Source organism: Xyrauchen texanus, chromosome 4 (genome assembly GCF_025860055.1).
Source record: "Xyrauchen texanus isolate HMW12.3.18 chromosome 4, RBS_HiC_50CHRs, whole genome shotgun sequence".
Lineage (NCBI taxonomy): Eukaryota > Metazoa > Chordata > Actinopteri > Cypriniformes > Catostomidae > Xyrauchen > Xyrauchen texanus.
In genome coordinates this window covers 7424925-7446945 of record NC_068279.1, presented here as the reverse complement: position 1 = coordinate 7446945, position 22021 = coordinate 7424925, and the positions used below count along the sequence as shown (strand labels likewise).

The 22021-nt window shown below is 35.1% G+C and overlaps 1 protein-coding gene across 1 annotated transcript in view; it reads right to left on the bottom strand.

Moving 5' to 3' along the window:
* LOC127634871 (metal transporter CNNM4-like) overlaps positions 1–22021 on the bottom strand; it is a 57670-nt gene that overhangs the window by 2107 nt on the left and 33542 nt on the right. The window contains exon 6 of the mRNA XM_052114600.1: positions 19707–19882. Within this exon, the coding sequence (XP_051970560.1) occupies positions 19707–19882 (176 nt within the window). The remainder of the gene's footprint in view (positions 1–19706; positions 19883–22021) is intronic.

Below are 22021 nucleotides of genomic sequence, written 5' to 3'. Positions count from 1 at the left end.
AAATTCCTCTTTTTTTTTTTTAATTCCTCATCAAAAACTCTTGGTGAATATATAGGGTATTAAAAAAATTATTTGTTTAATACTTTCATATAGTGCATTGTAACAGAGCCAAATCTCTGTCATTTCAAAATAAGAGTCCCTGTGTATTTCAGGCTTGTTTATGGTTAAAAGAAGGGATGGGCATTTTGGTCATTTTGTCTACCGGATTACTCTGACTCGTCGAGTACTCAAGGGACAATTACATGTTCATAACTGTTAATAACATTTCTGCTGCATTGCGTCTTGTTGTTCCAGTGTATCGTATATTTATTATTATAGGCTGTTATAAATTAGTGTGTCAAAAAATTGACAAAAGATTGCATAATCAATATATAATGCTTCATATTTTGTCATTATGTGAAGATTCGCTGCCCACATCTAAAAGAATATGCCCAACGCGCGTCTGTCAGTTGGTCCTTCGGGTTACCGTAGTCATCTTAGTAAATGCGCACGTGTTTTTTTAGTGACCGTCTGAATAGTATATTTTCAAATAACAGGAGATGCCATAACCATTGCGTTTTAATAAGCATGTTAAGATAACGTTAAGTTCTGACGATGCTGCATTGTGTTCCATTTAAATGCGCTCTGTCTAGCGGTTTGAAAAACCCGCGTGCTGTACTGCCACACGCGCCTGGTGTGTACGTGTGCGTCCAAATGTTCGGTCTAGTGAGAAAAGCCGCGATACTCTGTGCTGTTGCTGTGAATCATGAAGCGTTCCATTCAACATTCGGAGATTCTGAATTTCCACCTTTCAACAGAGGAAAGTGCAAAGGAATGACACTTTATATCGGATATCTAACTTGGAAACTCGAGCGGAAATCTTGATTAATTTCGTCGAGATGCAGGTGTGTGTTACATCACGCAGGACAGGGAGGTTTAATCAGTGACAATCATTCACGTTTATTAAATAATATCCATAAACGAGTCAAAGTTCTTACATTACATGACAATACAGCGTGTTTAGCAACGTTTTACAGAGACAGGTTTTCAAAAAACATGGTAAATTACAATCTCTTTGTTTTGATTATTGTAATGATAGCATTGCAGCGTCGTTTCAGTTTGTTTGCCATAATCAATGTACCCCTCAAGTCACAACGTAATCAACCTCAAAATTAAAAATAAGCTATCTCTTTGACACGTTTGTGTTTAGTTGTCAGGTAATTGTCGAATTAAGTGAAAAGTTACATCATGCGTGATCACTATCGATCATCGTTTTCATGATCGATCATTGCTGCCATGTCCGAGTACTCGTGCCCATCCCTAGTTAAAAGTCCTTTATTTGTATAGGGACAGTTTCAAAACATGATTTCAGCACAAAAACTAAAAAAGATACATTGTGCATATAGATTATAGCACATGTTAATTTGCATCTCAGGTCTCTAGATAGGCTTTTTTCCCCATTATTAAACAAATTATTAAAAATAAAAGTATGAATAAATAGATGCAAGGTTCACATATGCGAGTAAATTTCACACTATGCGACCAAAAAACTTCTGTTATTAGCCACTGGCAAGTAAATATTATCATTTCACTCGGCAGTGATAGAGTTGTGTAGAGTGGAAGCACCGAGGCCTTTTTACTGAATAAAAAGCAGTTGATAAAGAAGTTGGATTCAGCCTGGTTTTTCCCTGTATAGTATATCTTTCAATATTCTAGTATGTTTTTATATATCAAAATACTTATATGAGTTTCCAGGCCTTTGTGTGACCCAGGAGAGAGCATATGAGGTTACTAAAAGTGTTGATGCTGCAGAAAACACAAAGAATGGTTGATATCCTTGAACAACAAGCGTATTCCTTTAAAATCCTTCAAAAACAAAATGTGTTTCTGTTAATCAATAGTATTCTGATGCGAGTCCTTGGTGTGTTTCCTTTGTGCTGACATGTATCTTTTCAAAGACACTTTTAATCAGTTATTATATGAATGGTGTCTTTTTCTAATGGGCTGAATGTATGATATCTTTGCAGCTGGTGTTTTCTTTCATTAGTCAAATGTTTTTAGGAGTTGATGTACTCGGACCATGAACTGTAACACAAGGTTAAGATATGAGAGGCTACCAAAGATACATGTTTCTTTTTCTTTTTAATAGATAGGTGAGGGATCTCCCACCAATATTTAATTAACAAAGGACATAGAACATATTGGTGGGAAAGAGACCAGGCAGTGACCTCGTGGGTCAGCAGGCCCGTCGCCAAGGGGGGCATTGGGGGGCAGTGCCCCCCCAAATGATTTCTTGTGCCCCCCCAAATGACTTAGTGTGTTCCCCTAATCGTTTGATATTAAAAGTCTACGATTGTGATCATTTTCACTTTCTCATCCAGTTGTTTCAGCAGAACTTATCTCACAGGAACAGTAATCTCTACAGCGGTAGATATGCATAACACATACACATTATCTTCAGAAATGATTCAGAAAATTCATTACTCAACGCATTATTACACAGAACGTAACTTGAAATATAATTATATTCATAAATGACTGTTAAAACATCCCAAAACAGCACCCAAACATTGCAAAGACCTACTCCATTAATTATTCAAATACAACAGCCAATGGCAAGTCTCCAGCAGCAGACCTTTCAATATGTTATTTTTGTGTTAGTAGTTTTATTTATTCAAATTACAATATGCAGTTTGTGTGTAAGTGTATATATATATCATATAAATCATGCAATTCATTTAGTTAAGCATAGAGAATTGTTTATACGTAATTCCTTTGCGCAGCTCAGCTGCGCATTGCGTGCGATCTCAGAATCAAATTTTGGCGGTTTTGTAGACCTACAGCAAAGCTATGGATATAAGAAAGTGGTTTAAAGATTCGTCGTTGACAAAGACGACTTTGACCAACAACAACGTGTGTGGAGACGACTCTGGAGCTAATGAGATGGTAATTGAGAATTTGTCTAATGAGACACAAGTTCACAGCGTAGACAGAGCAGCGGGTGTAATTATGAATGGGCCTACTACTAGTGACGTGATCGGCGTCGCTGTGACTGTGACTGGGCCAAAGCTGCAGGCCATTGATGATCTTGGAAATGAAGGACCGAATCAGATCATTTTACAGCGATACCCTGCTCGCTTGTATAATAATAAAAATCGCTCCTTTGTGTCTTTATGGTATCAGACTCGTGACTGGCTTGAATATAGTGTCAAAGCTGATGCAGCATTCTGCTTCCCATGTCGAGTGTTCAATAGTGCGCACGCCATAGTAGACTCGACTTTCACAGTTAAAGGGTAACGGGACTGGAAACATGCCGCTGAAAAAGACAAGGGATTCCATAAACACGCAAGTTCAAAAGAACATTTGACATGTCTGGCAAGATGGAAAGAACACCAAATGCGCATGGATAGTGGAAGGGAAATTTCCACACTTCTTAATTCTGATCAGCTAGGCAGAAATCGTTATTACGTGTCTGCTCTCATTGATGTTGTGGGATTTCTCGCTGAAAATCAGTTACCTTTCAGAGGGAGCTGTGGTGCGTTTGATGACATGGCAGAGGATGGTAGTGGTCTTTTTCTCTCCCTGTTGAATTATACTGTTAAGAAAGACCCTACATTGTCTGAAATAATAAAACACATCCCCCGTAATGCAAGCTACACAAGTCCGGATATGCAAAATGGCGATTCGTGGTATACTATTAAAGTGGATGGGACACGGGACCCCACTGGATGCGAGAACATATCTATAGTTATTCGCTTCGTGTCTGCATTACATGAAACAACAGAACGTCTTCTCACAATAGCTACAGCAGATGCCGGCGATGCCAACACACTGACAAACAAAATTATGGAAGAACTGGCAAAAGCCGGACTGAACACGTCACACATTTTAAGTCAGGTGTATGATGGAGCTTCTGTTATGGCTGGAAAGAATGGCGGTGTGCAGAAACTACTCCAAGAAAAGCTGGGGCGAGAAATCCCATATGTTCATTGCATGAACCATCAGCTGCACCTGGTGGTTGTGAACACTTTGACAGCAGAGAAAGCAGTCACCGATTTTTTTGATGTATGTTGCACCCTGTACAGATTCTTTCGGAAGCCTACTGTTTCGGCGCAGTACAAAGGCGAGCGATTAAAGCGACTTCTTGAGCAGAAATGGACAGGACATTTATCAACAGTATCTGCGATCATTAAGTCTTACAAGGAGATCATTTCTTTGCTTTCGGAGATCGACGCAGAGCGCACACATGGTGCTGAGGTGAGGATGGAGGCCATTGGGCTTTTGAGGGAAATTTCTCAGCCTGCGTTTATGTTCATCGCACACTTTGTAAAGACAGTGTTGATGTTGCTGGATGGCCCTAACAAGCTTTTGCAAAGTGAGGACATGGACCTGTTGACTGGGTTGGAACTGGTCGCGAGTGCCTCTAAGTGTGTGAGTGAACTCCGCTGTGAGGCCAAGTTCACAGAGCTGTGGGATGCGGTCACCGATTTGGATGTTACTTCCGCACCTTCAAAACGGCAGCGCACAGTAAATAAGAATTTACACCAGTATTTTGTTGAAGAAACAACAGGACAAAAGGACAATGACAAACCAGAGCTACGAAGGCTTTATTACAGTGCACTTGACACACTTCTTGGAGAAATCAAACATCGCTTCGGTGAGCGCAACACACAGCTTGCGCAATCGCTGATTGCTTTGAACCCAGAGAGCGATCAATTTTTGAATCTGAAGTTACTTCAGCACATCATGTCATTAACAAAATCAACCATCGCTGAGACAGAATGTATTGTTGCTAAACAGTTTATTTCTACACAAATAAACAAAGAAGGAAACGCGAAACTGACAACACAAAATCTCCTTTCAAAGTACCACAAAACATTAGAAGCAATGCCAAGTGTACTGACAGCTTTGAAGACCGGACTGACTCTTGGTGCTTCAACCGCAATGTGTGAAAATTCATTTTCAGTTTTGAGGAATGTATTCACCGACCACAGACGTTCTATGCGGCACACACGCAAGGCCCAGCTCATTCAGCTGGCATTTGAGAAGGATCTCACACGCAAGTGTCAACATGAATGGAAAGATAATGTTCTTCGGAGATTTCACTCGGAGACCCGCCGCCTTGAACTACTTTAATCAATTGTGAATACAATGCTTGCCTGCTTCATTGCTAAATTTTTATTGCAGTATGTTATGCATTGCTATTGTTGTGTTGTTCTTGGATACAGCTGGTTAGCCATGCTCTTTTGCTTTCATTCAAAAGAAAAAATATCCAGAGAGATACAAAGAGAAAGAAAGAGAGAGAGAGAGAGATAGAGAGAGAGAGAGAGAGAGAGAGAGAGAGAGAGAAAGATAAAGTGAGAGAGGATAAAACGTATTGCTCAACAAGAGCTGAAGTCTCTGTGTATAACAAAAAAAAAAGAATTTTATTGCAGTATGTTATGCATTGCTTTTATTATTGTTGTGCTGTTGGTGGAAACCAGGAGCTTTTGTGACTCGTGTTTATGAAGTGTTGTAGAGTCATAAATCAAATTGGTTTTGGTGTAGTTTTAGGTTGGACTTGTAATGATTACGTTGATTGTGCTTGTTACTCAAGAAAGCCACTAGATGGCACTGTGTTGTGTATGTGACGAACAATGCAGATTAACAAAAAATATAGGCTACTAGAAATGTTAAGAGAAAATAAACAGAAACGTTGAGATCATACGGTGAAGTATTTTATTTGAATAATTGAACAAAACAAGACTATTGTGGACTATTTTAAGTTATAGCCTAATATGGGTTGTTGTTTTGGTCTGTCTCAGATCATTAAAAAAGTGTGCCCCCCTATGAAAATTAAATGCCCCCCCATTTGGTTTGTTCTGGCGACGGCCCTGTGGGTCAGAGATAGTGGGTAAGATGATAACAAAAAGGTATATAACTGAGAACTTAGGATAATGAGTCAGAACGGACAGCTGACCGGTCTCATGTTTGTTGGTGTTCAATAAACTACAACTTTGGCATCTGGAACTCAAGACTCCGAGAGTTTTCTTACAACTTAGAGAGATTCATCGCGATTTTCCACGACACCTGCATGTTGTCTCATGAGTGAGCAGGAAAAAGCACGTGTCTCATTCAGTTGAACTCCGAGCATCTCAGGGAACTGCACTGCGAACATCACAAGAGCAGCTCTCTTGAGAGCCTGTGTAGATGAACCACTTCTCAAGCACTCTGATGTGCACGCCGTCTACAGATGCTTGCACCAAACTCCCGCAAAAATATAAACAAGATATAAATGAAATTTTGTGAGCGCACAGTGCTCTAGTTTCACTTAATGGCCATGTAATGGCAAATGTCCACGGTCATTGTGGGGTTATGCACGCAGTGTTAATAACATGCCCTGCTCAATTTCTGTGGAGATGATAAAATGCAAGAAACGGAATGTCAAAGTCTTCCTTCATGAGAAATAAGGGCTTGTGAGTTAATCAGAGAGCCTTAAAATAATGTGTGAAAATGAAGATTTGAAGGCAGAAATATTTTACTATTGCATAATATAATATAATAGCAATACAGGTTGCCTTGGTTACAAAAGAAGCAAAAGAAAACAAAACATTGGAAAAAGTCCAATGGATCATAAGTATATCAGACAAATAAGAGATTTAATTTAGGTATTTAGACATATTTTGATAATTAAAATATTATTTAAAATGTTATACTTTTATTTTTGACTGTTATTCATATGTTTTTGAAGACTGAAAAGGAAATCATATACCCTTATTTTATAAGCTACATTTTTATAAATTACTTTGTTCTGTGCATGAAGCACACATAGGGAGTTTGTATGGTAATTAATCATCATGTTTGTGAAACACCTAAAACAGACAATTAATCATCATATCCCTAAAACAGGCAATTATTCATCATATCCCTAAAACAGGCAATTATTCATCATATCCCTAAAACAGACAATTAATCATCATATCCCTAAAACAGGCAATTATTCATCATAACCCTAAAACAGACAATTATTCATCATATCCCTAAAACAGACAATTAATCATCATATCCCTAAAACAGGCAATTATTCATCATATCCCTAAAACAGACAATTAATCATCATATCCCTAAAACAGGCAATTATTCATCATAACCCTAAAACAGACAATTATTCATCATATCCCTAAAACAGACAATTAATCATCATATCCCTAAAACAGGCAATTATTCATCATATCCCTAAAACAGGCAATTAATCATCATATCCCTAAAACAGGCAATTATTCATCATATCCCTAAAACAGGCAATTATTCATCATATCCCTAAAACAGACAATTAATCATCATATCCCTAAAACAGGTAATTATTCATCATATCCCTAAAACAGACAATTAATCATCATATCCCTAAAACAGGCAATTAATCACCATATCCCTAAAACAGACAATTAATCATCATATCCCTAAAACAGACAATTAATCACCATATCCCTAAAACAGGCAATTAATCACCATATCCCTAAAACAGACAATTAATCATCATATCCCTAAAACAGGCAATTAATCACCATATCCCTAAAACAGACAATTAATCACCATATCCCTAAAACAGGCAATTAATCACCATATCCCTAAAACAGACAATTAATCATCATATCCCTAAAACAGGCAATTAATCATCATATCCCTAAAACAGGCAATTAATCACCATATCCCTAAAACAGACAATTAAACACCATATCCCTAAAACAGACAATTAATCACCATATCCCTAAAACAGGCAATTAATCACCATATCCCTAAAACAGGCAATTAATCACCATATCCCTAAAACAGGCAATTAATCACCATATCCCTAAAACAGGCAATTAATCACCATATCCCTAAAACAGACAATTAAACACCATATCCCTAAAACAGGCAATTAATCACCATATCCCTAAAACAGACAATTAATCACCATATCCCTAAAACAGGCAATTATTCATCATATCCCTAAAACAGGCAATTAATCACCATATCCCTAAAACAGACAATTAATCACCATATCCCTAAAACAGGCAATTAATCACCATATCCCTAAAACAGACAATTAATCACCATATCCCTAAAACAGACAATTAATCACCATATCCCTAAAACAGACAATTAATCACCATATCCCTAAAACAGACAATTAATCATCATATCCCTAAAACAGACAATTAATCACCATATCCCTAAAACAGACAATTAATCATCATATCCCTAAAACAGACAATTAATCACCATATCCCTAAAACAGGCAATTAATCACCATATCCCTAAAACAGGCAATTAATCACCATATCCCTAAAACAGACAATTAATCACCATATTCCTAAAACAGACAATTATTCATCATATCCCTAAAACAGACAATTAATCACCATATCCCTAAAACAGACAATTAATCACCATATCCCTAAAACAGGCAATTAATCACCATATTCCTAAAACAGACAATTATTCATCATATCCCTAAAACAGACAATTAATCACCATATTCCTAAAACAGACAATTATTCATCATATCCCTAAAACAGACAATTAATCACCATATCCCTAAAACAGACAATTAATCACCATATCCCTAAAACAGGCAATTATTCATCATATCCCTAAAACAGACAATTAATCACCATATCCCTAAAACAGGCAATTATTCATCATATCCCTAAAACAGACAATTAATCATCATATCCCTAAAACAGGCAATTAATCACCATATCCCTAAAACAGACAATTAATCACCATATCCCTAAAACAGACAATTATTCATCATATCCCTAAAACAGACAATTAATCATCATATCCCTAAAACAGGCAATTAATCACCATATCCCTAAAACAGACAATTAATCACCATATCCCTAAAACAGACAATTAATCACCATATCCCTAAAACAGACAATTAATCATCATATCCCTAAAACAGACAATTAATCACCATATCCCTAAAACAGACAATTAATCATCATATCCCTAAAACAGACAATTAATCACCATATCCCTAAAACAGACAATTAATCACCATATCCCTAAAACAGACAATTATTCATCATATCCCTAAAACAGACAATTAATCATCATATCCCTAAAACAGGCAATTAATCACCATATCCCTAAAACAGACAATTATTCATCATATCCCTAAAACAGACAATTAATCACCATATCCCTAAAACAGACAATTAATCACCATATCCCTAAAACAGGCAATTATTCATCATATCCCTAAAACAGACAATTAATCACCATATCCCTAAAACAGGCAATTATTCATCATATCCCTAAAACAGACAATAAATCATCATATCCCTAAAACAGGCAATTAATCACCATATCCCTAAAACAGACAATTAATCACCATATCCCTAAAACAGACAATTATTCATCATATCCCTAAAACAGGCAATTAATCATCATATCCCTAAAACAGGCAATTAATCACCATATCCCTAAAACAGACAATTAATCACCATATCCCTAAAACAGACAATTAATCACCATATCCCTAAAACAGACAATTATTCATCATATCCCTAAAACAGACAATTAATCACCATATCCCTAAAACAGACAATTATTCATCATATCCCTAAAACAGACAATTAATCACCATATCCCTAAAACAGGCAATTATTCATCATATCCCTAAAACAGGCAATTAATCACCATATCCCTAAAACAGACAATTATTCATCATATCCCTAAAACAGACAATTAATCGTCATAATCACAATTATTTGTTTGACAATTAATTGTCAGCCAAATTTCACAATCGTGACCCCTAATTTTCATTATTAGGTTCCTACCTTGTGAACTGTTTTGGTAAAAATATGTAAGAAATTTCAAACAGTGACAACAGCTTGTATCATTATTAATAATGCAATGTCATGACATCATATAAATTTATAGAATGTGAAATTTGTACATTTTTAAAAAGCTAAAATGTGATTAAAATCATAAAGCAAAATATATAAAAAATATTATAATATACTATATTGCGTGAATATATATGAAGAGGCCCCATCTTTCGTTTGCTTAATATATTTTATATTATGCTTAAATGTCGTCAAAAGTCTAGCGACTAAAACAAAAAATGTACTAGCTAATGATGATTCTTTCTCCAACATGATCGTCTTTGGGTTGAAAGATTAGAACAAAAATTAATTGAAAACTAAAAATGTGTGTGTGTGTGTGTGTGTGTGTGTGTGTGTGTGTGTGTGTGTGTGTATATATATATATATACACACACACACACATACATACAGGTGCTGGTCATATAATTAGAATATCATCAAAAAGTTGATTTATTTCAGTAATTCCATTCAAAAAGTGAAACTTGGATATTATATTCATTCAATAAACACAGACTAATATCTTTCAAATGTTTATTTAATTTAATTGTGATGATTAAAACTGACAACTAATGAAAATCCCAAATTCAGTATCTCCGAAAATCAGAATATTACTAAAAAAAGGATTTTTAGAAATGTTGGCCAACTGAAAAGTATGAACATGAAAAGTATGAGCATATACAGCACTCAATACACTCAATAGTTGGGGCTCCTTTTGCCTGAATTACTGCAGCAATGCGGCGTGGCATGGAGTCGATCAGTCTGTGGCACTGCTCGGGTGTTATAAGAGCCCAGGTTGCTCTGATAGTGGCCTTCAGCTCTTCTGCATTGTTGGGTCTGGCGTATCGCATCTTCCTCTTCACAATACCCCATAGATTTTCTATAGGGTTAAGGTCAGGCGAGTTTGCTGGCCAGTTAAGAACAGGGATACCATGGTCCTTAAAAGAGGTACTGGTAGCTTTGGCACTGTGTGCAGGTGCCAAGTCCTGTTGGAAAATGAAATCTGCATCTCCATAAAGTTGGTCAGCAGCAGGAAGCATGAAGTGCTCTAAAACTTCCTGGTAGACGGCTGCGTTGACCTTGGACCTCAGAAAACACAGTGGACCAACACCAGCAGATGACATGGCACCCCAAACCATCACTGACTGTGGAAACTTTACACTGGACTTCAAGCAACGTGGATTCTGTGCCTCTCCACTCTTCCTCCAGACTCTGGGACCTTTATTTCCAAAGGAAATGCAAAATTTACTTTCTTCAGAGAACATAACTTTGGACCACTCAGCAGCAGTCCAGTCCTTTTTGTCTTTAGCCCAGGCGAGATGCTTCTGACGCTGTGTCTTGTTCAAGAGTGGCTTGACACAAGGAATGCGACAGCTGAAACCCATGTCTTGCATACGTCTGTGTGTGGTGGTTCTTGAAGCACTGACACCAGCTGCAGTCCACTCTTTGTGAATTTTCCCCACATTTTTGAATGGGTTTTGTTTCACAATCCTCTCCAGGGTGCGGTTATCCCTATTGCTTGTACACTTTTTTCTACCGCATCTTTTCCTTCCCTTCGCTTCTCTATTAATGTGCTTGGACACAGAGCTCTGTGAACAGCCAGCCTCTTTAGCAATGACCTTTTGTGTCTTGCCCTCCTTGTGCAAGGTGTCAATGGTCGTCTATTGGACAGCTGTCAAGTCAGCAGTCTTCCCCATGATTGTGTAGCCTACAGAACTAGACTGAGAGACCATTAAAAGGCCTTTGCAGGTGTTTTGAGTTAATTAGCTGATTAGAGTGTGGCACCCGGTGTCTTCAATATTGAACCTTTTCACAATATTCTAATTTTCTGAGATACTGATTTTGGGGTTTTTCATTAGTTGTCAGTTTTAATCATCAAAATTAAAAGGAATGAACACTTGAAATATATCAGTCTGTGTGGAATGAATGTTTACATTATCCATGTTTCACTTTTTGAATGGAATTACTGAAATAAATCAACTTTTTGATGATATTCTAATTATATGACCAGCACCTGTATAATATATATATATATATATATATATATATATATATATATGCAGTGCAAATTCAAATCTGTTATATACAGTGCAAGGGAATGTAATGGCAAAAGAGTATGGCAAGCCGGTTTAACATTTAATCATTTTAACCTACTAGTCTCTATTTTCAGGCTACTAGTGCTTATTTTTTAGATACTAGTATCTATTCCATTAAGTACTAGTACTTATTCATTAGCTACTAGTGCTTATTCTTTAGGTACTAGTGCCTTTTCTTTAGATACTAGTGCTTATTCTTTAGGTACTAGTGCCTTTTCTTTAGATACCAGTACTTATTCATTAGATACTAGTCCTTATTTATTAGATACCAGTACTTATTCATTAGATACTAGTCCTTATTTATTAGATACCAGTACTTATTCATTAGATACTAGTCCTTATTTATTAGATACCAGTACTTATTCATTAGATACTAGTCCTTATTTATTAGATACCAGTACTTATTCATTAGATACTAGTCCTTATTTATTAGATACCAGTACTTATTCATTAGATACTAGTCCTTATTTATTAGATACTAGTGCTTATTCCAATAGTGTCTAGTATTTAATTATACCCAACTTGTTAAGAAAAAATAGAACTATTGCTTATTTTTTAGGTAACATTTTAGATCAAAGATATCCTTACCTTAATAGATACTAGTACTATTTAAATAATCAGTATGCAAATAATATGTTGAATATTAATGAACCAACTGCATATTAAGGGGAGATGACAGGAAACGGAAGGAGAAGAGGAGAAAGAATTAAGGTGCAACATATGGCAAGCCGTTTTAACATTTAATCATTTTAACCTACTAGTCTCTATTTTCAGGCTACTAGTGCTTATTTTTTAGATACTAGTATCTATTCCATTAAGTACTAGTACTTATTCATTAGCTACTAGTGCTTATTATTTAGGTACTAGTGCTTATTCAACAGATACTAGTGCTTATTCTTTAGGTACTAGTGCTTATTCAACAGATACTAGTGCTTATTCTTTAGGTACTAGTACTTCTTCAATAGATACTAGTACTTATTCATTAGATACTAGTCCTTATTTATTAGATACTAGTACTTATTCATTAAATACTAGTACTTATTCAATAGATACTAGTACTTATTCATTAGATACTAGTACTTATTCATTAGATACTAGTACTTATTCATTAAATACTAGTACTTATTCAATAGATACTAGTACTTATTCATTAGATACTAGTACTTATTCAATAGATACTAGTACTTATTCATTAGATACTAGTACTTATTCATTAGATACTAGTACTTATTCATTAGATACTAGTACTTATTCAATAGATACTAGTACTTATTCATTAGATACTAGTACTTATTCATTAGATACTAGTACTTATTCATTAGCTACTAGTACTTATTCATTAGATACTAGTACTTATTCATTAGATACTAGTACTTATCAATTAGCTACTAGTACTCATTCAATAGATACTAGTACTTATTCATTAGATACTAGTACTTATTCATTAGATACTAGTACTTATTTCAATAGTGACTAGTAACTATTCTTTTGTTACTAGTAACATTTTTTTTTTTTTGCCATTGACTTCTATGGGGATCTGTCATTTAGATATCAACTATTCAGTTCTGACTAGTATCTATTCCAATTGTGACTAGTACATATATATTAGATACTAGTACTTATTCAATAGATACTAGTACTTATTCATTAGAAACTAGTACTTATTCAATAGATACTAGTACTTATTCATTAGATACTAGTAACTATTAATTAGATACTAGTACTTATTAATTAGCTACTAGTACTTATTCAATAGATACTAGTACTTATTCATTAGATACTAGTCCTTATTTATTAGATACTAGTACTTATTCATTAGATACTAGTCCTTATTTATTAGATACTAGTGCTTATCAATAAGCTACTAGTACTTATTCAATAGATACTAGTACTTATTCATTAGTTACTAGTACTTATTCATTAGATACTAGTACTTATTCATTAGATACTAGTACCTATTAAATAGATACTAGTACTTATTCATTAGATACTAGTACTTATTCATTAGATACTAGTACTTATTTCGATAGTCACTGGTAACTATTCTTTTGTTACTAGTAACAAAACATTTTTTTTTGCCATTGACTTCTATGGGGATCTGTCATTTAGATATCAACTATTCAGTTCTGACTAGTATCTATTCCAATTGTGACTAGTACATATATATTAGATACTAGTACTTATTCATTAGATACTAGTACTTATTCATTAGATACTAGTACTTATTCATTAGCTACTAGTACTTATTCAATAGATACTAGTACTTATTCATTAGATACTAGTACTTATTCATTAGATACTAGTACTTATCAATTAGCTACTAGTACTCATTCAATAGATACTAGTACTTATTCATTAGATACTAGTACTTATTCATTAGATACTAGTACTTATTTCAATAGTGACTAGTAACTATTCTTTTGTTACTAGTAACATTTTTTTTTTTTGCCATTGACTTCTATGGGGATCTGTCATTTAGATATCAACTATTCAGTTCTGACTAGTATCTATTCCAATTGTGACTAGTACATATATATTAGATACTAGTACTTATTCAATAGATACTAGTACTTATTCATTAGAAACTAGTACTTATTCAATAGATACTAGTACTTATTCATTAGATACTAGTAACTATTAATTAGATACTAGTACTTATTAATTAGCTACTAGTACTTATTCAATAGATACTAGTACCTATTTATTAGACACTATCCTTGCCTCTGATTTATCAGCCGAAGATCAAATTGTTCCTTCATCAGTTCCGCACAGCAGAATAAAAGTCCTCCGCGGCTGCATTTGTACGGATTCTTAACGCCTTTATTGCAACTATATTTCATCTTTTTCTCATCAAACAACCAGACATAATCCGTACCGGGAAGAGTAGACAGGGATTTTCTTCTGTGTAGAGACCATAGACTGGTGTAGACCAGCAGTTCTCAAGTGCAGGGGGGTGTGTGAAATAATTTGATAACAGCCTATACTGTATTTTCCGGACTGTAAGCTAAAGTCACGTTTTTTTTATAGGTTAATGAAACACGCTGTGATTTATTCCAAAGTGACTTAGGCCAATATAATGCATTTAACTTCGTTCAAATAATCTAAATGTTGACTTTCAGAAGTATAGACACGCCAAGAAGGCGTTTATTGCTGTATTTTGGTTAATTTTTGGTGTGTGCCAGAAAGATGTTCAAAGAGACCGAGACAGCTAAAGCATGTTTTCTTTATTTTTCAAAGGCATGACATGATTTGTAGTCATTTTGAATGTACACAAATAAAAATATACATTTTACTCTTTCGAATGATGTCATATTATCTGTATGACTAATGACAGTGTATTAAGTTATTTCCCTGAGGAACAAATCCAGTGATGGCGCCGCGCCGCACGCTCACACAATATTATCAGTTCACTTCTGGCATGGCATTGCAACACGATGTCGAAAGTGCGTAGACTATACCACAACTTTAATTTCTCGTGCTATGTATAGGCCTATGCCAAAATAGTTTTTTTTTTTTTTTTTGCGTGCATATGCTACACACTGCAAATCTCTTGGGATTAGGGATGTGGAGTGCGTGCGTAGGCTGTATTACAGTAGCCATATCATATGCACGCGAAAACTGCGTATCATATAGCTAGGCCTACATGCAAAAACTATTTTTGGAGTATAAATGGCACGATAAATTAAATTTGTGGTATAGTTACGCACTTTCATGAGACCACATAAAACAGTCAACAAAACATAAAAAGTTGCTTAATTTAATTTGTCAGCCTAAAATATAAAGGCTGTGCCGGTTAGTCAAACTCATATCCCTTGATGTGAAGTTGCGGATTTAGCCTATGTTGGGACTCGACTTTATATTAATAGATGCAAATGTTACATTGCAAATATGGAAACTTTTGGACCGAATGAGAGATCGCTGAACCCAACGTCGCGTACAATTTCAGTTTCGATACAAATAAATTAGTTTAGCCTTGGCGTTTAAATAGGCTAAATGTTGTTTGTAATAAAAGAGCACAAAAGGCTTTAGGCTACTGTATATTTTTTATTATAGCCTACATGGCTACTTATTTTTTTAAATCTTGTTTTCTGAATACCATTTATTGAAGGATTTGTCATAAAGTAAGGGGAAGTAAAATTCGCATAGCCTACATGTTAATTGTGTTTACAATGTTAAGGTTGTATTTTATTTACCGGCCTTTTACACTATTGCTGAATAGGCTAATAAAAAAACGTATTGGAACTGTGAACTAGTAACTCAGTCACCTTATGAAATCTTACCAAATCTGTCGTGAAATAACCCAAGCAGACCAAAATGACAAGTTATTACCTTTATGAAAATCTTGTGTTGCAGACCTGTGTGCGAGTGAGCAGTATAAAAAATATAATAATGACTAGGCATGTAGCCTAATATAGTGCATGCTACTTTAATTTTGACATTCAATCGCATATCAGACGCAGACTATCCAAATTTTTTTTTTATGTGAATTATGAATGCTCTCCAAAAGTCACAATCTCTGGATTGTGGTTGTTTGGCTGGTAATTATGAACCGGTTGTTTGGATTTTATTATTGGCAGTTAAGCCTTTAGTATGGTCTATATGTAAAAGTCATATTAAACGCATCTTTTCTACCCTTAACCAATCAGCTTCTTCTATTGCCGTAGTTTAGCCTGCATTACCATATGAACTCTGATTGGATGGCTGAGAGTACTCATGTTTATGTAATAATCTGCTTGAAAGAAGATATCTCCTAATATTTCCTTACTAGTTCCTTATGAGGTTGAAGATATCTGCAAATTAATAGATACTAGTACCTATTCTGTTTTGATATCATCTATTAATTTATGACTAGTAAGTATTCCAATTTTGACTAGTATCTTTTTAAATATTACTAGTACTTATTCATTAGACACTAGTACTTATTCATTAGATACTAGTACCTATTAATTAGATACTAGTACTTATTAATTAGCTATTAGTACTTATTCAATAGATACTAATTCCTATTAATTAGATACTAGTATTTATTCCAGATGTTACTAGTAACTATTCTTATCTTACTAGTCACAACTGCTTTTTTTACTAGTCTTATGTTATGACTAGTCAGAACGGCCACCGTATAGTTCAATTAAAAATCTTACTAGTAAAATAAAAAATCTTGCTAGTAACATTTGGAATAAATACTAGTATCTAATAAATAGATACTAGTATCTATTGAATAAGTACTAGTATCTATTGAATAAGTACTAGTATTTAATGAATAAGTACTAGTATCTAATGAATAAGTACTAGTATCTAATGAATAAGTACTAGTATCTAATGAATAAGTACTAGTATCTAATATATATGTACTAGTCACAATTGGAATAGATACTAGTCAGAACTGAATAGTTGATATCTAAATGACAGATCCCCATAGAAGTCAATGGCAAAAAATTTTTTTTGTTACTAGTAACAAAAGAATAGTTACTAGTCACTATTGAAATAAGTACTAGTATCTAATGAATAAGTACTAGTATCTAATGAATAAGTACTAGTATTTATTTAATAGGTACTAGTATCTAATGAATAAGTACTAGTATCTAATGAATAAGTACTAGTATCTAATGAATAAGTACTAGTAACTAATGAATAAGTACTAGTATCTATTGAATAAGTACTAGTAGCTTATTGATAAGCACTAGTATCTAATAAATAAGGACTAGTATCTAAAGAATAAGTACTAGTATCTAATAAATAAGGACTAGTATCTAAAGAATAAGTACTAGTATCTATTGAATAAGTACTAGTATCTAATGAATAAGTACTAGTATCTAATGAATAAGTACTAGTATCTAATGAATAAGTACTAGTATCTATTGAATAAGTACTAGTAGCTTATTGATAAGCACTAGTATCTAATAAATTAGGACTAGTATCTAATGAATAAGTACTAGTATCTAATAAATAAGGACTAGTATCTAATGAATAAGTACTAGTATCTAATAAATAAGGACTAGTATCTAAAGAATAAGTACTAGTATTTAATGAATAAGTACTAGTATCTAATAAATAAGGACTAGTATCTAATGAATAAGTACTAGTATCTAATAAATAAGGACTAGTATCTAAAGAATAAGTACTAGTATCTATTGAATAAGTACTAGTACCTAAAGAATAAGCACTAGTATCTGTTGAATAAGCACTAGTACCTAAATAATAAGCACTAGTAGCTAATGAATAAGTACTAGTACTTAATGGAATAGATACTAGTATCTAAAAAATAAGCACTAGTAGCCTGAAAATAGAGACTAGTAGGTTAAAATGATTAAATGTTAAAACGGCTTGCCATAGTGTTGTGTTGGGTAAATATAAAAAGACTTGAAACTGTGAATCGCACATAATTATTGCTCAATAAGGCAGTTTTAACTGTTTATGAGGTGGATAGCCTGAGGGAAAAAAACTGTTCCTCTGCTTGACAGTTCTGGTTCTCAAGAGCTCTGTAGAGCCATCCAGAAGGTAACAGTTCAAAAAGGTATTGGGCTGGGTGAGTGGGGTCGAGAGTGATTTTTTTTCAGCCTTTTCCCTCACTCTTGAAGAGAGTGCAGGGGCAACCAATAATCCTCTCAGCATTCCGAACTCTCCTTTGTAGTCTTCTGATATCCAATTTCATAGCTGCACCAAACAAGACCAAACAAGTGCAGAGGAGAGACTCAATGACTGCTGAGTCCTGTTTCTTTGGGACAGGAATTAGGATTGAACATTTAAAGTAGCATGGGATTTCACACTGCTCCAGTGATCTATTGAAGATCAGTGTTAAGATGGGGACCAGCTGGTTAGCACAGGATTTAAGACAAGCAGTTGTTGGTTACCTACAGTGTTGGGGGCAGGAGTCCTATAGTTCTTATGTTGTTTTAGGCCACTCCACACTGATGCAGTGCTGAAAAAACGATCTAATATGATTATAAAATCCAATTTACACATCGGCCGTCCCATTTCAAAGGTGTTGAGTCTTTCGTGATTCCGTCTGAAGACATGCCGATGTTACAAGCCGAAATACACAATCTTCTCGCAAAGAGCGCAATAGAAGTTGTTTCATATGAATTAATAAGCCTGCTGTCCCGCTGCGCGAATGCGTGGCAAGTCCTCACATGCATATCAGGTGTTTACAACAATCGAGCACAATATATGGTGCGACTACACAATATGCCGGTGTTGCATGCACAGACTGTGACACAAACAGTGGAATTTACAGCCGCTATTTCCTCATTCTGGAGAAGGACACGTGACTTCGCCCCATTTTTGTCCTGAGATGCTTGAATCGGACGCTCACGACGCACCCATTCAAAATTAAGAAACAGATCTTATCGCACATTTTTCCTCGGGACTGATTTTGTGGCAGGGCTCAAACACAATAGCCAATACTAGAATATTGGCCTTATTGTAGTGAGGTTTCAACTAGGTTGTGTGGAAGGACACTCCCATATGCGCTAGCAAACGCAATGCCTCATTCCCTTCGTCTCAGGGAACCGAGGTTTACATTTTCAGTTTACTAACACCAACGTTTTCCAAAGTATGCCGTAATGGAGAGCGTTTATGATTTTGTCTGTATATGTGCCTGAGATTAACTGCATTGAAATGTCAGTTGTTGCATGTGCCCGACAACTTAATCGACTATTTTTCGAAAGCTAGGATGCACGTGTAAAAATTAAGTATTTTAGCCAACACAGGTCATATTACAAAATGAATGAGGAATGAATGAATAAAACATACAAATATTGTTTTATATCCTTACCTTAACAATCTGTAGGTCAACAAGAGCTCTCACATTGAAGTCTGGTGTGTACTGTGGCGAGGCGGCGCTATTGAGCTGTGTATTGCTGCCACTTACGGACTGAAGTTCAGGGCGATCCGTGTGACTCAGAGATGCAGAACGGTTCAGTCCGCTGATATAAGAGGGTGAACGGAACTCTGCAACACATGCATGGAAAGTTGGAAAGGCATTAGGAAGCAAGACACACAAGCAGCCACACCAAACACACAATCAATGTCTTCACACAAAGAAGTGATACAGAGCGTAACAGTAACCGGACAATAAGGTATTTCAAAACATATAGATTTCAAAACGTTCTTCAATTAAGAGTTCTAAGCCTTAAAACAAACTGACCAGCTCCAAGATGAATCATGACATTTGATTTGAAGCAAAAAAGTAGTTGAAAGCACATGTACATGAGGGCCTGAAGATTAAGGATATGCTCTTTTCACCCTCTTTGGTTTGACCTGGAACATCACTCTTGTCGTAATCCTAACCACAATCTACCCCTATACTCACAGGGAAATGATAAGTTCATAACAATGGGGTAGAAGATCCTAACCCTAGCCCCAAGTCTAACCCTAGCATTAACATTAAATGTAAGCATAAAATCTAATTGGCTGACAGAAATGTAGTTTTACAACCAGCAACAATGTTAATCCAGGAACATGTGCTACTTGGAGAAATTTCAGTTACTAAGAACTACTCATCCCATGAAATCAAATCAGACCGGATTTTTGCCTTTTTTAATATATTTTCTAATGAGAAAACACCACTACCATGTAAAACACCATGTCTTTTATAAGTAAACCATTCCATATAAACTAACATTAGGCAAGTAGATTACTACATAGCTAGTTAACCTCAATTAAGTTAATATTCCCTAATATGCAAACACGCATCACAACCCTGCTTGTCTCAATTCCCTATTCCAAGCTAAGGGCGACTTCTCTAATTGGTGGGTCTCCATTCGGCATTATGAAAAGTTTGGTACTTCCCCAGGAATTTGGTATTTGCCTTCCAAATACCAAATTAAATGATGTCACTTTTTCTTAATAATATCCTGGAATTGGACGCTTTTACTCACAAAATCAGTCAATCATGGCTATCAGTGAATAGTGCATTTTACAATGACATCAGTAACAGAAGTTCAATGTCAGTACAACATAAACAAAATATTACATAGTGCACATTAGAGGGATAGTTCACCCAAATATTGCAACAGTTCCGTAGAATTGTAACATCCATAGTTTGCAGCAGTCCACAAAAAAATCCCATCTGAAATCGCCAACGAGAAACTGATACATATATATTTTTATATATATATATATATTGTTGTTGAATATGAACCTTTCATTAAAAACAGATGTAAATCAATGTGATATCCATTTTAAGGCATAGTTCACCCCAAAATGGAAATTTCCTCATTATTTACTCACCCTCATGCAATCCCAGATGTGTCTGACTTTCTTTCTTCTGCAGAACACAAGTGATTATGATTTTTAGAAGAATATTTCAGCTCCGTAGGTCCATACAATGCAAGTGAATGGGTGCCAAAATGTTGACACTCCAAAAAGCATAATAAAAGTAATCCATATCTTCATAAGTGATATGATCGGTGTGGGTGAGAAACAGATCAATATATAATTCCTTTTTTCCAAGAAACTCTTCTCCCTGCCCAGTAGGTGGCGATATGCATGAAGAATGTGAAAGTTAAAGTGGAGATTAACTGAGCAGGGAGGGGAATTTATAGTAAAAAGTACTTAAATATTGATCTGTTTCTCACATCTGAAGACATTGATTTAACCACTGGATTTGTATGGATTACTTTTATGCTGACTTGTGTGATTTTTGGAGCTTCAAAATTGCGGCACCATTTTGCTTGCATTGTATGGACCTACAGAGCTGAGATATTCGTCTAAAAGTCTTTATTTTAGTTCAGCAGATGTAAGAAAGTCAGACACATCTGGGATTGCATAAGAGTGAGTAAATAATGAGGAAATTTCCATTTTGGGGTGAACTATGCCTATCACATTGATTTACATCTGTTTTTATGAAAGGTTCATATGCAACAACAATATATATAAATGTATCAGCTTCTCGTTGGCGATTTCAGATGGGATTTTTTGTGGACTGCTGCAAACTATGGATGTTACAATTCTACGGAACTGTTGCAAAAAATATACAAATATTAAAAAGAGCAAAGAAGACAGTACAAGGAGACATGATATAGACAAACCACATAAAATCATGCAGTTTAGCTTTCAAAAACTCCAGCTGTCCAGCATTTCCGGCAT